At 40.0% G+C, this 13478-nt stretch overlaps 1 protein-coding gene across 1 annotated transcript in view; it reads left to right on the plus strand.

The window, feature by feature from the left end:
• The window catches only part of doc2d (double C2-like domains, delta), a 53888-nt gene that overhangs the window by 17685 nt on the left and 22725 nt on the right, over positions 1-13478 (plus strand). Inside the window, exons 6-8 of the mRNA XM_042485351.1 lie at positions 9365-9491; positions 9697-9753; positions 11564-11688. Coding sequence (XP_042341285.1) covers positions 9365-9491; positions 9697-9753; positions 11564-11688 — 309 coding nt within the window. The remainder of the gene's footprint in view (positions 1-9364; positions 9492-9696; positions 9754-11563; positions 11689-13478) is intronic.

Raw genomic sequence — 13478 nt, forward strand, 5'->3', positions numbered from 1 at the left:
AAAGAGAAGCAGAGAGGGATCCCCGGAGAGATGTTTACTCACCGGGTTGTGCCCACACTGCCGGTCCCAGCAGGGCGCCAAGGCGGGGATGCTGTACTCTTTGATACCTGTGCTCTGTGCACTGCTGAGCGGCAGGACTCTGTCCAGACTCAGCCTCTCCGTAGACCTGCCTGAAGACGTGGACGGTACAAAGTTTACAGTTGAACTGAGCCACACTGCAGTCAGAGCAAACCCATTCAATTACAGCATAATGTGTTTCTAAGTGAGAACAGTGATTATTTCTAAGCTGTGTTTTAATTCAGGTTTAATTGTAATCTTTGCCTGCACTCCTGGTAGGTTTGGTAACACCTGTGGCTTTGTGACTTTTTGAGCAGCTAGTTTGTCAGAAATACAAATTCCATTTATGCAGAAAAAGACAATAATCATACTTAAATATTATTTATGCTCAACAGTAGATATGTTTACAGGGATGGAAGGAGCCTTCCCTCCTACTCTACATTTGTTCATTTGTATTTTTGCATGTTTTCTGAAAGCTTAAAGATATCGACAAATGGAGCAGTACCACCAGAGCTTGTCGGGACAGTTTAGTGTAGTTCAGGCGAGATACAACAGTAGGAGAGGACTCAGAAATTTAAAAAAGGAATAAATCAATAAATCAATAATATAGTGAAAAGAATTTTCTGTCTACATGTAGCAATTTAGCCCTGCGATAGTCTGGCGACCTGTCCAGGATGTACCCCGCCTCTCGCCCAATGACAGCTGGGATAGGCTCCAGCCCTCCCGTGACCCTTACGAGGACAAGCCGTGCCAGACAATGAATGAATGAATGAATGTAGCAATTTATTCCATGGCCTCACAGACCACCGCCGTCAACAACACTGCCGTTGAAAGGTGCATTATTTGAACCTCCTCCACCTTCACCTCCTTTGTTATTGTCTGGAAGTTTTGACACGCTCTCTAGTGCCAACAGGTGGATGCATCTATGTCAGTCAAGTAAAGACAGCATGGAAGTATGTGGCATTTTCAACCATCGATATGAAGGGATTTCATTACCATACATAAATGGAGTATGAATGAGCCTTAAGCTGTTTACATGGCTAATTACAACGAACATCCCACTAATACCCCTGCTTACATGTAGCCATGCATTACCGTGTGCTAACATGGCATTTGTCATGTCAAAATATAGAAAACTGGAGCTGGAGCAACCTTTTCCCATTTTGCTTTATTGCATCAAAATCGGATTTTGCACTTCTAGAAGTTTCCACCAGTTGCACACTTGTTTGACTGTGCAAACAAACCCTCCCTCTTTCATTCTTTCAACCACCTTCTTAAAAATGTCTGAGTTGCACAATTTTCGTATATTCAAAAGCCTGTGAACATCCAAGTCTTTCATAATGATTAAAAAGTAGATATATGTCTTCTTCCAACCAGAAATGTGGGTTTTTTGGGGGGGCACAGCCTTGCAAAGTATTTGCTAAGAAGTCTGTGTACAATGCACAGAGCTGACCATAAACAGAAAAGAGACCATGTGTAGCAAATTGTAGTAAAAACCCCAAATGTGACATATTCTGGATGTGCTATATAACTGTCTAAAGCTATAACTGTCTATATAAAAGTCTAAATACCACTAACCCTTTGAAACCTAATAATTTGATTGGTTTGATTCCTTTCAAGGAAATCAGAAGGCAAAGAGTAACTTTACAAGAAATGACCCAAAATATTGCCAAGTATCAAGAAAATAACATTAAAAGAACAAAAAAACATGAAACAAATGAAACAAGAAAATGGGCAGAAAAAGTGCCTAAAATGATTAATTTATTTTTTTTCCTTTTATAACATAATTTTAAATACATCATTAAAATAATTATATATACCCTTTTCCGTTACTTTTGAAATGGATTTATTTATTTCTCTTCTTCCTCAAGTCATTTTTCTTGTCACCTTTTGCCTTTTTTTTTCAATTTTCAGGACATTTCTTGCCAAGTTGCTCATTGCCTTTTTTTCATGTTTTCAAAATACATCAAACCAATTTGATGGTTTCAAGGGTTTAAATGCTTGTGAAAGGCATCTGAATGCAACACAAGAAAACTGATGTCAATCCAGGTTTCAAAGGGTTAAAACCTGAATAATGTCAGCATATCCCATTTCTTAATCAGAAAAGCTAAATTCTTAAAAAGACCTCATTTGGTATATCTAAATGAAACATGCTGTTAACACGATCTGTATCACAATCAGCATATGGTCATATTCACAATAATAGTGGAATATTAGTGTGCATGCAAATTCAGTCATTGTGAGGCAGCAGTACTTGAGATGCTTGGTTTGCATTGGCAGTGACTTAAAAGAGTGAACAGTGAGGCTATTGTTGTGCTAGATTTTACACATGCATTGTTCCCTGAGAATCCTTTGTACTTAGGTAGACAACCTAAATCCACCCTGGAAATGGTGGACTCCGTCACTACCAATAACAACAACGATATAGAGCAGTAAATACTGCATCAAAATACATAAACAGGCTAGTGCATAGAACTGCAGACCATAAATAGCATCAAAAAAGGGGGTTTGATGTCATCAAAGTCTTTTTATGAGTCTTTAAGCAGTTACTTACCGTTTGGTTCCTCAGCCCACATCAGAGACCATGATAAAAGCTTGAGTGTGGCCAAAAACTTTTGAGTCATTAAAAGATTCTTTGGCGTCAAGTCCATTCTACTGCACCATTCTTTGTCCTGAAGGATAAATGCTGTAAAAAGATTTATGCAGTGTGTAAAGTGGAGGGAGAGCACTGGTGTTTCTGCATTTATTTATTTATTACGCCATTCATTCACTCATTTGCAGTTACAATGATTATATAAAGCCATTATGCCGAAGTAAAATGCACTTAAATAAAAATGGATGGCTAAATAGAGGCTGGTTATGAAATGGCTTGGAGAAAGGAAAATCTCTCAAAGTTGTAACAGCATTCTTTTTGTTATATTCTGTGTTCAAGTATTCCTTAGTGTGCAGAATGTATCTCTAGGGGCCACTGGAGGTCTAGTCTGTTATTAAGAATGAATCAGCTGAGTAAACTAATAACTACTGTCCTCAATTCAGACTTCACGGTTGGCCTCATACCAGCTAATCCTTCAATTGGTGCAGGAAGGCTGCCGGAGGTGCTCCAGTCTTGAGTGAAAAATCAAGCCAAGTGGAAGTTATTTAGTCTGTTCTTGAGTCGTAAAGCACTATTGTCTCATTTGAACGAAAGTTCTCACTGATATCCAGTAAAAATATGGGCTTTTTTTAATGCTGATATTGAGAGAAATTTCTAGAGAATATCAACAACGTGAGAAAGTGAGCCGAGAACGAGCAGATTTATCGGTCAGCTTTGAAGTGTTTAGTTGAGACAGATTGAGTTGCTCTGAGGATTGTTTTTTTTGGCGAGGCCGACATGATTTTGAGATAAGGTCCAGTTTCTCTATCAGCCACTTCAGTCTGCCTCCGCCTTTGGGCAAATTTCAAATGATTTAGTACGGCAGTGACAACGATAATGTTGCGCCTCAATCCCTCCCCTCATTTAAATGACTCAACGCTTTAACAGCGCCTTTTAAAAGATGCACAGAAAAACTGAGGTGAATTGTACACTCATGACTTTGGGGAGAATCTCAGCTTTAAGACTTCTTTTGGCTTTAATCACTAAAACGATTATCTGTGTGTGTGTGTGTGTGTGTGTGTGTGTGTGTGTGCGTGTGTGCGTGTGTGCGTGTGTGTGTGTGCGTGTGCGTGTGTTAAAAGACTACCATCATGATGTCAGTGCCAGGTCTAGTCTCTCCCCCTCAATTTCTTCCCTCTATCGCTCCCTCCCTCTGTCAGGTTTCGTAATAGACTCGCACTGTCCCCGGCTGTGGCGAGATAGGGACAAATATAGGACTTGATTTGGTGTTGGATTGAGGGTGAGGCTGAGATTGGCTACTGGATGCCTCAGGTGAGACGTATAGTCGGGTACTGATATGGTCAGGAAGAAGGAAAAAAAAATCTCTGATTAGCTGTTAGATGTCTCGATAAGAATGATGGTTTTGGTTGGGGTTGCTTTCTTTTTGCAGTGCTTGTGGCAATGTCTGTCTGTCCATCAGTTCACATCATGTCCGGCCTGTCTTATCTCATCAACTATTGGATGGATTGCTGTAAAATATTTTGCATACATTCATTGTCCCAAGATAATGAATTCTGCCAGCTTTGGTGATCCTATTTTTTTTTTCTTCAGCGCTGCCGTGAGGTTTACATCTCTAATTAGGATTGGAAATATTGGATGCAGCCATAGAATGTCCGACAGACCCCCCCCCCCCCCTCTAATATTGATCTAGTGCTCATTTATCCAACATTTTGATTTATACCAAAACATACTAATGGCTTATTCGGCAAGCCGATTTAATCAGCCAATTTTATCTGCCATAATAATTGTTATTGGCAAAAAGTAGGCCGATGGACACCATTAACACTTTTATTTTTCCTAATAAAGTGCAGAGAACATGTCTCAGTTATACTTAGAAATAATGTCCCCTATTTATTCAGTGGAGGGCAGTCCGACTCCCAATGTTAGCATTTAGTGCAAGGCACTGCTGTGCGTTCTACAGCCTCGCAACGCTGCATGATGGTAGTCTCTAAAGTGCATGGTGCAAGTGCATTTAGAGTGTGTTCAGTGTTACTGTTGTTAGTTAACTGGTGAGCCTGCAGCTGACACACCGTAACTCACAAGGCAGATTCGGCAAATTGGAGAGCTAGTGGTTTCTGCTAAGAGTAATGTAGTAATCAGTAATGTCACTGCAGCAAATGTAGAGGGACATTTAAGAAGCAAAACTAAAAATAGTACTTATGAACTTGTAAGAGGAAACAGAACAAAACTTTTAACTTCATGAATCAACACAGTCTCTCTTCATGGGAAGTGGGACAGCAGCTCTGCTCTGCTCTGCTCTCTGCTACGTTCACACTTTAGAGAATGTATTATTTAATTTAGCCACTAGCCATTCGTGCGTCACTATGTGTGTCACAGGCAGAGTGTACAATTGTTGTGACCCCGTCTATGAAGGCGCATCTTTAGCCTCCTGCAGAATGTAAGATTTTTGCAATCTTAAAAGCTTAGTGCAAGATAGTCTGTGTGACATGGATCTTAATAAACTTGGGTAAGACATCAAGTTTGGTGTATGCAGACTGTGCGATGACATCACCTACTGAATCCAGATAAGACCTACGTCCAGCAGCGCCAATACACAAGAACGAAACGCCGTCAGCGTGCATCATTCATCTACGCCGCTGTAGTGGTGGCCAACTTGGCATGCCAATTTTGCAACAATAGCTCGGCTTAAGTATTAGCATCTACCAGCATTTAGCATTCACCTGCAGAGTCGTGCTGATCAGTGCATCATTTCATGCTGCATGTCTAGTGGTATGTTAGACATACCAATAGACATGCAGCATGAGGGGCAGGTGTGGGCTATTGCTGAGAACATCTGGACAAATTGACCTTGGGTCAATCCTGGTTAAGACAGAGCCAAGAAAATGCAAATAAGTTTTCACTTCCCACAACGATGACGATGACCACCCTAGAACCTCTTTCGCTGTGCGAATTTGGACCCCCATTTAAGAGACATGACCAAAGATATCGCCACGTTTCCGTCATGATGGTCATTTTTCATCTAAGACAGCCCAAAATTTCACAGTGTATATCGGGCTTAACTATCTGAATAACTCGCCCTTTAACTTGCAGGCAAATTCAGTGCCAATCTCACTGTAGATCAGATTTTTGTTGGTCAGTGACATTTTCTGATGCCTCAAAATAGCAATACACTTGCAATGCACATGACTACACCTAATTTTTAGACCTACTTGCCCATGGGCATAAGGATGGGCATTGCTACCAAACAGTGTGTGAGCTGGCCATGAAAATGACAACTGCGTCAGTCTGAAACTAGTAATGAGAGTTTCTCTGCAGTCTGTGGCGCTTTGTGCAGGTGTAACATGGGCTCCTTAATCTTGTATGAAGTAATCACATGATTGGTATTCAGCAGAAGGCTCTTTCGAGTCTTAAAAAAAATGTTATCTGATATTGACGTTGGGTTTGTGTCTCATATCTAGTATATCTAGTATATCTAGTATGCATTGCTGGGATTTCCCCCATATCAGTCTAGAGTATAATTTTAACTAGCCATGCAATATATTTTTTAAAATATTAATGTCTTAAATATTTTACTGTAACATGCAAATTGACTTGAACTGTTCAATTACTATTTAGGAACATGAGGTGATTGCCAAATGTCGGAGACAGAGTTAAGCCTTTAATCACACAAATCCTTAAAACATGGAATACGAAGCAATATGGCATAACAAAGCGGGATTATTTATTTATATTTTAAATACCAATGAGCTCCACATTACATGGCTGTGATCCTAATGAAAAAAATATTTCTACTTGTTCGAGACCATTAAGGAAATAACATTCACAAGTACAGACACCATGCAGTGTTAAAACACCCTGATAATCTAATGTAACTCATGAGGCGGATTTTGTCACCGACACCACGCTAAATTTGGCACCGCAGGTTGAACAGATTCCACGAGCATCTGTTTGGGTTTTAGAGGAGGTCTACAGGCGGAGAGTTGTGGGAGAGGGTGCGAAGAAAACGGATGGAGCGTTTGCACTGATGAAGCCAAAAAGTTTTGGGCGGAACTGGTGTCACATTTCAACAGCAACCTTGGTCTCATCACAAGACACCCTGCATGTATGACAGAGCAAAGGCATATAAATCATCTGACAGCAGTGGTCATGAGTCAGAGTTATTCTGAAGCTCCTGCTAGTGATACTCATCCGTTATGACTAAAAGGCTGGAACCAGCATGTCAAATGTCCAAATGTCAGGGGGACAGGAAGAGAACAGGAAGAGGGGGAAGGTGTGTGTGTGCGTGTGTGTAGGGAGCCAGAGAGAAAGGTTGAGAATAGAGAGTGAGGAGCGAGAAAGAAATCAAGAGCAGTGACAGTCCATCTGGGAATATGTGAGCACAGAGGGAATATTGTAGCAGGTGATGGGCTGTGAAGACTGTACTGTAGCTGATGGAATTTTCACCCTCCATCAAACAGCAGCATCAGTTTAAATAAGTGCGCTCTGTGGAGGAAATCATTTTACAGAACTATAGCTATAGACAAAATACTGATACAGTTGTCTCTTTATAAATTTAGAATGCAACCGAAGAGAGATTCATGCATGGCTGTCAACTTCTGTTTTTCTTTGGGTATTAGAGTACATCTTCAGAAAACCCTGAAACTACAATATGTATAACCAACAAAGTCTCAGAAATTTGAAAAAAAGTGACACAACCTCTTAGCAAAGCATGATGTGGTGGTGGACATGAAATGGGATAAAAATACATGCTGGCAACATAAAAACAATGCCAGTGCAAAGTTTATTACAAGTGGTCGCAGTTTGAAACACTTGGTTAACTTGGATAACATTCTGAGATGGATGCAGTCTGGTTAGGTTTGTGAAAGCCTTTTTTGCATTTGCTAAAGTTTAGAGAACAAAAAAATACATATGGTATTGCATATGTATGAAGTATTATTATGGTTATATTTAAGAAAAGACTGGTTTCGATTAAATAACTATACAGGAAGTGAGTGACATAAACATACTTTTCATCGTTATGTACCTGCATAACACCTTGCTTCCACACAGTTTTTGTTTGTGTCTGTATTTCCATATAGTACATAGTATATGGAGTACGACCCTAAAATTTAACGCCATGACATGCATCTCTTTACAGATGGATAGAAACGCCACAGCAGAAATGGCAGAAAAGTTAATTTTAGGTGTTTTCATTGCTGTTCAATCTTGTGGAATACATGTATGGAGCAGCACAGAGACAAAAACAGGACCAATGATTCATGGCAACAAATTAGCTTGGAGGTTGGCCCATCAGGTGTATAGCCAGTTTTGAAAGGTATATGAGTAGTATATGCTACTAATGTTAGGTAGCAAAACATGCAGATGAACATTTCACTCAGAAAAAAATGTATACATGAAGCTGTGTAGAGTGCCGGGATGTTTTTCTGAAGGCTGATGTTGAAGTTTGCGTGGCCCTGTTTCCCATCAATAAGCCTATGGGATTTTTCCATTGGATTTTGGATTATTGCCAAAAATAAACTTTGTGGAAAACAAATATTTATGATATTCACACGTTTTGTTCAGCTAGATCATTTCATGAATGAACATTACTTTAAGGATTTTTGAAGCCTAAATGCAGTTGCAAGAAGCACAAAGCTAATGTTAGGCTATAAACAAACTACCACCACTACGAGATAGTAAATCCATGTTCAGCACAGTACGGCTCAGCCACTTGATAGCAGCTGTCTTTTTAAAACACATAAAAGCTTCAAAGTTCTGAGTGGGGTATTTACTGATGTATCTTATGTAATGGAACAAAATGTGAAAGTCTTCTCAGCTTGTGTTAAACTCAGACCTTATTTCAGGCTTCTAACCAAAAACCCATTGACTTAGAGACAAGGGAAAGGGAGGTGCTGAAATGCAAACTCATTTCCAGGTTTTAGGATGCATTCCTGGAGTACTCTATTACATTTATCAATCTGTTAGCTAATTTGTTCTAATACCAACGTCCTGTGGCATAGTGCATATGGTCTGTCCGAAATTTGCTATAAAAGTCTACTCGAGGCAAATCACAGACTGGAAAAAAAAGTCCTTGTCCTTGACTTTCTCTTTTTTTTCACTTATTTCATGTGTCCACCATGATAAAAGATACTCTTTAACTTTGCATTTACATTGTTTTGGGGTTGCTAGCATGTAATTTTAACACGTTTTGCGCACCACCACATAATGCGCTAAGAGCTTGTGTTGAATTCATTTTCTTGTTTCCAGACCAACCAGGCTGGTATAACACAGTGTGCATGCAAATGAATTGATAGCAGTCATTTTAATTGGTTTTACCTTTAAACAAAACAAAATCAATGTCCTCTCAACTGATTACCTGCTTCAAACAATCTCTGCCCTCTTACATGCTTCAATTACAACACATTAGTGTCTGCTGGAACAACAGCAGAGATTGAAAGCCTTTGGAAACCTTCTCTCTCTCCTCAGCAGTCACACAACTTCTCATCATTCACGAGGCCGCTCACGTGAAACCACCGGGAACCCGTCTTCTGTTGCAGATGGAGGAGCTGATTGATTGTTCAGATGCACTTTGGATATATTTGGCACAGTCTACGCTCGCTTCACAATAATGAGTGGAGCTGAGCGGCAGCGGGGGTTCATCTGTAACTTTTCAGTGACTCACCTGCTTCTCTCCTCTGTATCTCTGCATTTGTATGCGCGTCTGCGTGCAAACAGGCTGTGCGTGTGTGACATGGACAGACTCGGACGAAATGAATTCATCGGCGAGGTGAGAGTGGCTCTGAAGAAGCTGAAAGAGGGCGAGAACAAGCGCTACAATATGGGCCTGGAGAGAATTGCACAGGTAGGCACATTATGTGCATGTGTGCTTGCACATACATACAAAATGGGTTTCTGTGGACATATATATCAAGATGGGTCCTATTTCTATTGAGCATGTTTGCCTGGGGGCTATCAGTCATCAATTCAAAATGCATTCTAATGTGTAATAGATATGCACCTGGAGGCTCTGTAGGCTATAACCATGATGTCTCTCTTTCTCATTTCAGAATAAAGAAGCTAACAATCAAACGGTGGAGCAGGGAGCAGTCGTGGCAGAGGAGGAGGTAAAACTATCATCAGCGTTATCATCACTGATCTTATTATTACCGCCTTCAACCAAACACGGCTCACTGTAATTTCCTATTACTCCTATATCTGATACATTTTCTTATCTTTTAAGCAATTGTAATTTATTTTCTATTTTCACCTCCTTTAAAGGAAAAAACGTTTAATTAGGCATCTTTAATCAGTATTTGTGTCTGAGGCATGAAGTCTAATAGACTTGTGTGAAGGGAAACTACTCACATGACTACATACAGCAACATGTTGTAAATTACACCAAGGCTGCCGCTCCAGTGTTTTCCTCCTCTGGTGGTCCCTATCTCATTGCTCTTCATGATTTTAGAGACAGAGGCTAATAGCTTTTGGTCTCTGATTAGACTCAGTTTATGGTTCAGGCTGGAGATTAGAAGGAGAAAGGAGCAATGTAGTTTTGCTGGCCTTAGATAAAGCCTTTAATTACAAGCTTTAATTTGAATGCTCCTGTTGCCCATACAACTAAAACACTATATCCTAGGAAGTGAAAATGTTGTAGCAGTTCACAATTATTTTAATCCAATTTTAGTTGTCTATAGCCGCTGCCAGAGGCATTATGTTTTTGGGTTGTCCGTCCGTTCATATGTATGGACGTACATTCGTCCATACATCTGTCCGTACATCCCATTGTCATGAATGCATATCCCAAGAACACCTTGAGGGAATTTCTTCAAATGTGTCATATACTATCACTTTGATTCAATGATAAGCTGATTCCATTTTGGTGGTCAAAGGTCAAAGACACTGTCACTGTAACTTTGTCTTTCTCATTCTTGTGAATGTGATATCCCAAAAATACCCTGACAACATTTTTCAGCTTTTGCAAAAACATTTACTACTCATTGGTGAACTATAGAGATTTTGGTGCTCAAAGGTCAAGGTCACTGTGACCTTGTGTCCATCTCATTCTCTTGAACCTGATCTCTCAGAAATGCCCTGAGTTATGGCATTTTACACAAATGTCTAATAGGATAAAATGATGAAGTGATGACATTTTATGGACAAAAGGTCAAAGCTCAACTTCACCATCAGAATGTTCTTCAAAAAGACTTATTGGCGTTACTCAAAGACATAACTCTAACTAGATCTGAGGAGATCTACAAGCGGAGAGTTGTGGGACAGAGTGAGAAGAAATACTGAATCAGTGACATTAATTAAGGTCTTGAGGGAATTTACCTCAAATTCAAATCCAAAATCCAATGAATTGATTGGAATTTTGTGGCGAAGGTCACTGTGAGATCACAAACATGTTTTTGCTCATAACTCCTAAGAATTCATCTGCTTATTGTGAAAATGTGTTTACACAAATCTCTAATAGAATAAAATGATTTAGTTATGTCATGACATAAGGTCAAGGGTCAACTTTACTTTGACATCATAGTGTTCTGCCCAAAACACCTTTCTGGACATTACTCAAAGTCATAACTCGGGAACAGAAGGGGAGACATTTGGTCACTGAATTGGTAACACTAATCTTCGGTGTGTCCACTTTGAAACTGTGCTGATCATACAGATCTTCTGTGCTGCCAGGGGAAGATGTGCGTAAAGCATCCATGTTCTCACAGACATGGATGTTAACTGTAAGTGTAACTTGACTAGTGCATGGAGGCATACAATTGTGAGACGGCAATTCCAGTTTATGATGCTTTGAGTGAAAAGTGTTCTGAGAAACTTTATTGACCCTGCTGCAGGATTTCCCACTGTGTGCTCACTGAAGAGGGAAATGTCAGGTTGAAAACAGGTGCTGTGTCTGACACCGTTGTTTTCTGTGTCCCCCAGCGCGGCCGCATCCTGGTGTCACTGTGCTATAACACAGAGAAGGGCTGCCTGCTGGTTGGGATCATACGCTGTGCCCATCTGGCTGCCATGGACTCCAACGGTTACTCTGACCCCTTCGTCAAAATGTAAGTCATGTCTGATATTTATGAACAAACCTGATATCCAACAAGTTCAGCTATTCTGCATTTGCAGTTTAGAGTGGTGTGCTGTTCTTGTAGTACAGTGAAAAGTCCAGGTGTGTAGGTTTATTTCTACCTTGCATTTTTCTCACAGAGTAAATGTCTCTGTGAAACTATATGCTGTGCACTCGCCACCTGATATTATATATTATAGACATTCAGGCAATAATTTTTAGATTAATTAATTGAAACGCTTCTCTCTGAACTAAAAGTACACAAAAAAGTCACCTGGAATAGCTGTATCAGCTCCCTGTATTGGGATCAAAATTGTTTTGCATGAGGACTAGTTTTTCCTGAATCTCAACAGCGCAGGCAGAGAGTGAAAAGTTGCACAACTAATAGTCACAATGGCCACATTTATGGGAAACATGCTGGTTTGAAATAAGCCAGAATTTTTATGAGAGCAGTCATTGTGGAATTTTTAGACATGATCATGAGTTTATTCGCTCAGGTGTGTGTTTTTGGGTTGAATGTGTGTGTGGGTGTCATTTTTATGCCTTCGCACTGGCAACAGCCATGGCCAGAGGCATTATGTTATGGGGTTGTTTGTCTGTCTATTCCATTTTTGTGAACACAGTATCTCAAGAATGGCTTGAGGGCATTTCTCCATATTTGGCACAAAGATCCACTTGGACTCAGTAATGAACTGATGTGATTTTAATGGTGAAGGTCAACATTAGGACACCTTTAGGACCATTAGGATGGTGAAGGTCACTGAAACCTTTTCTGTAATTTCTTTAAATTTGGCGCAAACTTCCACTTAGACTTAAGAAGAACTGCTTAGAATCAGGTGGTCAAACGTCAAAGTGATTGTGAGCTTGCATCCATCTCATTCTCATAAACACAATATCTAAAAAAAACCCGAAGGATTTTCATCAAATTTGGCATAAATATCCACTGTGGCTCAACAATGAACCGATAAGAACATTGTGGTCAAAGGTTACTGTGACGTCTTGCGCCCGTCTCATTCTCATGAACGTGAAATCTTAAGAGGGCCTTGAGGGAATTTACCTCAAATTTTCTACAAAGGTCCAATGAACTTACTAGAATTTAGTGGTCGAAGGTCAAGGTCACTCTGAGCTCACAAGAACGTTTAGGTCAAAACTTAAGAATTCATCTGCTCATTATGACAAAATTTCACACAAATGTATAATGGAATAAAATTATTTCGTTATGTTATAACATATCCGAAAAGTCAAAGGTCAACATCACTGTGGCATCATGGTGTTCTGCAAAAACACTTTTCCAGCCACTACACCATATCTCAGGGACAGAAGGGAAGTTATTTGGTCAGAGGCTGAATTAGTGACACTAATCTTGGGTGTCCACCTTGAAACAGTGCTGATTGTAGAGATCTCCTGTGCTGCCGGGGGGAAGATGTATGGAAAGCATCCACTTTACCACAGACATGGATGGAAACTATAAATTCAACTTGAGTGGTTCGTTGAGGCATTTCTAGTTCTTGATATTGTTTGATATATATTTGGAATGTGCGTACCATTATATGTGGCTATGACCACCAGAACAGCTTCAATGCTCCTTGGCATTGATTCTTCCAGCCTGTAGAACTGTTCACCCTTCTTCCAAAAGATGTTCCCTCATTCTGTGTTTTGATAATGGTGGTGGAGAGCACTGTCTAACACATCAGTCCATAATCTCCCATAGGCGTTTAATCAGGTGGAGACCTGGTGAGTTCGAAGGCCATAAGTATGATTCACATTATTCTCGTACTCATC

This window comes from Plectropomus leopardus, chromosome 4, assembly GCF_008729295.1.
Source record: "Plectropomus leopardus isolate mb chromosome 4, YSFRI_Pleo_2.0, whole genome shotgun sequence".
NCBI lineage: Eukaryota > Metazoa > Chordata > Actinopteri > Perciformes > Serranidae > Plectropomus > Plectropomus leopardus.